Source organism: Mandrillus leucophaeus, unplaced genomic scaffold (genome assembly GCF_000951045.1).
Source record: "Mandrillus leucophaeus isolate KB7577 unplaced genomic scaffold, Mleu.le_1.0 Scaffold552, whole genome shotgun sequence".
Taxonomy (NCBI): domain Eukaryota; kingdom Metazoa; phylum Chordata; class Mammalia; order Primates; family Cercopithecidae; genus Mandrillus; species Mandrillus leucophaeus.
Genome location: NW_012105942.1, coordinates 2,151,593 through 2,155,622, shown reverse-complemented (window position 1 = coordinate 2,155,622; position 4,030 = coordinate 2,151,593). Strand labels below are relative to the sequence as shown.

At 43.9% G+C, this 4,030-nt stretch overlaps 1 protein-coding gene across 1 annotated transcript; it reads left to right on the top strand.

The window, feature by feature from the left end:
* Positions 1 to 12: 12 nt before the first annotated feature.
* CTGF (connective tissue growth factor) lies at positions 13 to 2,720 on the top strand. The gene is made up of 4 exons (XM_011998039.1): positions 13 to 132; positions 354 to 605; positions 737 to 948; positions 1,339 to 2,720. The coding sequence occupies exons 2-4, from the start codon at positions 464 to 466 to the stop codon at positions 1,630 to 1,632; spliced, it is 648 nt and encodes a 215-aa protein (XP_011853429.1). The 5' UTR covers positions 13 to 132; positions 354 to 463; the 3' UTR covers positions 1,633 to 2,720.
* Positions 2,721 to 4,030: the final 1,310 nt, after the last annotated feature.

Genomic DNA, 4,030 nt, shown 5'->3' with positions numbered 1-4,030 from the left:
CGGCCGCCTCCTCCCTCACGCCTACCCGCCCGCTGGGCGAGCTGTGCACCGAGCGCGACCCCTGCGACCCGCACAAGGGCCTCTTCTGCGACTTCGGCTCCCCGGCCAACCGCAAGATCGGCGTATGCACCGGTAAGACACGCAGCCCCCGCCGCTAGGTGTCCGGCCGCCTCCTCCCTCACGCCTACCCGCCCGCTGGAAAAAGAAACTGCTCGTACTGAGTTTCTTTCACCAGCTGCTGCCAGCCCGCCCCCTGCAGCCCAGATCCCAACTCGCATCTCTGACACTCTGGATGTGAGCGCCCCAATGCCTGACCTCTGCATCCCCCACCCCCTTCCCTTCCTCTTCTCCAGCCAAAGATGGTGCTCCCTGCATCTTCGGTGGCACGGTGTACCGCAGCGGAGAGTCCTTCCAGAGCAGCTGCAAGTACCAGTGCACGTGCCTGGACGGGGCGGTGGGCTGCATGCCCCTGTGCAGCATGGACGTTCGCCTGCCCAGCCCTGACTGCCCCTTCCCGAGGAGGGTCAAGCTGCCCGGGAAATGCTGTGAGGAGTGGGTGTGTGACGAGCCCAAGGACCAAACCGTGGTTGGGCCTGCCCTCGCGGGTGAGTCGAGTCTTCCTCTAAGTCGGGGTCGTGATTCTCTCCCAGGGAGGGAGTCCTAATTGTGCCAAGTGAAGGGGGTAAATATCTTATCCAGGCATTTTACATGGTGTTTTTGTGCTCTGCTCTCGCAGCTTACCGACTGGAAGACACGTTTGGCCCAGACCCAACTATGATTAGAGCCAACTGCCTGGTCCAGACCACAGAGTGGAGCGCCTGTTCCAAGACCTGTGGGATGGGCATCTCCACCCGGGTTACCAATGACAACGCCTCTTGCAGGCTAGAGAAGCAGAGCCGCCTGTGCATGGTCAGGCCTTGCGAAGCTGACCTGGAAGAGAACATTAAGGTACGTGTTCTGCTCCTATTAACTGTTTTTCACAGGAAAAACAGTGGATAGGACCCAACTTAGGGCTCTTGCCACCCTTGTTAATATAACTCCGTTATCTCCAAAACTATCTAGCCATTGAGCTGTTTTGCTGGAATGAGAGCTTGTGTAATAGCAACCACAAGTTTTCCACTACGAAATCTTCTGCAGGGTTAGTTAATTCAAGACATTCCAAGAGAGGCCCTGGCTATTTTTGGACATAGCAAATGAGACTCAAACTTCCTCCCCTCAAAATATAAACAGAAGTCAGACAACAGAAGACTAAAACACAGAGGGTTGAAGAAAGCCACTCCCCTTGTAGAGTTGTTGATTTTTTTTTTCCTCTTTCTTTTCCCTTGTCTATCTTAGAAGGGCAAAAAGTGCATCCGTACCCCCAAAATCTCCAAGCCTATCAAGTTTGAGCTTTCTGGCTGCACCAGCGTGAAGACATACCGAGCTAAATTCTGCGGAGTATGTACCGACGGCCGATGCTGCACCCCCCACAGAACCACCACCCTGCCAGTGGAGTTCAAGTGCCCTGACGGCGAGGTCATGAAGAAGAACATGATGTTCATCAAGACCTGTGCCTGCCACTACAACTGTCCCGGAGACAATGACATCTTTGAGTCGCTGTACTACAGGAAGATGTACGGAGACATGGCGTGAAGCCAGAGAGTGAGACATTAACTCATTAGACTGGAACTTGAAATGATTCACATCTCATTTTTATGTAAAAATGATTGCAGTAGCACAAGTTATTTAAATCTGTTTTTCTAACTGGGGGAAAAGATTCCGACCCAATTCAAAACATTGTGCCATGTCAAACAAATAGTCTATCAACCCCAGACACTGGTTTGAAGAATGTTAAGACTTGACAGTGGAACTGCATTAGTACACAGCACCAGAATGTATATTAAGGTGTGACTTTAGGAGCAGTGGGAGGGTACCAACAGAAAGGTTGGTATCATCAGATAGCGTCTTATACGAGTAATGTGCCTGCTATTTGAAGTGTAATTGAGAAGGAAAATTTTAGCGTGCTCACTGACATGCCTGTAGCCCCAGTGACAGCGAGGATGTGCATTCTCTAGCCATCAAGAGACTGAGTCTAGTTGTACCTTAAGTCAGAACAGCAGATTCAGCTCTGACATTCTGATTCGAATGACACTGTTCAGGAATCGGAATCCTGTCGATTAGACTGGACAGCTTGTGGCAAGTGAATTTGCCTGTAACAAGCCACATTTTTAAAAATTTATATTGTAAATATTGTGTGCGTGTGTGTGTGTGTGTATATATATATATATGTACAGTTATCTAAGTTAATTTAAAGTTGTTTGTGCCTTTTTATTTTTGTTTTTAATGCTTTGATATTTCAATGTTAGCCTCAATTTCTGAACACCATAGGTAGAATGTAAAGCTTGTCTGATCATTCAAAGCGTGAAATGGATACTTATATGGAAATTCTGCTCAGATAGAATGACAGTCCGTCAAAACAGATTGTTTGCAAAGGCGAGGCATTAGTGACCTTGGAAGGCTGATTTCTAGGTAGGAAATGTGGTAGCCTCACTTTTAATGAACAAATGACCTTTATTAAAAACCGAGCAGCTCTATATAGCTGATCAGTTTTCTCACCTGGAAGCATTTGTTTCTACTTTGATATGACTGTTTTCCGGACAGTTTATTTGTTGAGAGTGTGACCAAAAGTTACATGTTTGCACCTTTCTAGTTGAAAATAAAGTATATATTTTTTCTATAAATGGCTTGGTTATTCAATTATCCTTCTAAACATTTCTGAGTTTTCTTGAGCATAAATAGGAAACTCTTGTTAATCATAAGGTAATTCACCAATAGTTTTCTAAATATTTTTTATTGTTCTATATATTAATAAATTGATTATTCCATAGAATTTTTATGTAAACATACTTCACACTGAATCAAGTATCACAGACTTGCAGGTACAAACACCACATTGACTACACAGTCATTTTTTTAACAAAAAAATGTGTTATCTTCACAGAACTTTATAGACATTTTAAATTCAGTTCTATCTAGATTACTTCAGTCTCCATTAACCCTGCTGAATTATACTTGGTCCTTTTGGCATTTAGTATTTCTCTGGCCATTATAGGTTAATTTCCAACCCTTCACATCACAAACTAGTCTATGTGCCTTGTATGTGGAAAATGTTTAAATTAAAAAAAAAAAATTTTATGCTCTAGGTCTATTTCTGAACCTCATTACCTGGCTGTTAAATCTGAAAATTATGAAATGAAGTCCTCATTTAAATGGAGCTATGCCATAAGTCTTGTTTTGTATAATTCTGTTTTCAGTTGCCATGATAACCAATGACAAATAGATGGCATAAATAGAAAAGGGAGGATGAGCAAATCTACCATTCATTAACATTAATAGAAATTTGTTTTGAAAGTAATTCCTCCATTTGCCCAAGTCTTTGACTTTATCAGACCTCCAGATTAATGGATCCTAACTTACCAAGTGGTTTATACATGAGAAAATAGAATTGTTCAAGAACACTGGTGTGGAAACAATATTGTACCTACCCAGGTAGGTTTTCACTAAAGAGTGAACCAAAGTGAATGGTAAACAAAAGAAACACACCAAAGGCAACTAGAATCTTCTCCACACGAGGGTAGCTGGGGATTCTAGGGGAAAAAAAGATTGCAGACAGACTAACCTTTCCCAAGGTAATTAGCAATGTTGTAGTGCCAGTGTCATTTGGACAGACAAAAATACACCTGAAAATAAAGACTAGCTCTACAAACAAATGTCCACACCACAAACCAAACGGGAAACTTCCCGTGTTCAGAATGTGAAGAGAATTTATGGTCAAAGCACGGGGCTTTAAGGATACACCCACATCTGTATACAGCAGTGCTGCCAGGAGCAGCACCCCACCTCCCCAAATAAATGCACATGTACACATACACCTAGGCATGCACACAGAGTACACTGTTAGTTCACACTTCCTCTCTGTCAATTCCTAACTGCAAAGATGAAGGGCCATGCATGATGAACGAGCCTGACTGTGCTGAATGAGAGCATTCTG

Excerpts from the sequence above, each read along its gene's own strand:
- CTGF (XM_011998039.1), top strand. The coding sequence starts at position 464 with ATGCCCCTGTGCAGCATGGACGTTCGCCTGCCCAGCCCTGACTGCCCC. Across the intron at positions 606-736 it reads GGTTGGGCCTGCCCTCGCGG|CTTACCGACTGGAAGACACG; the intron begins GTGAGTCGAGTC and ends CTGCTCTCGCAG. Across the intron at positions 949-1,338 it reads ACCTGGAAGAGAACATTAAG|GGCAAAAAGTGCATCCGTAC; the intron begins GTACGTGTTCTG and ends CTATCTTAGAAG.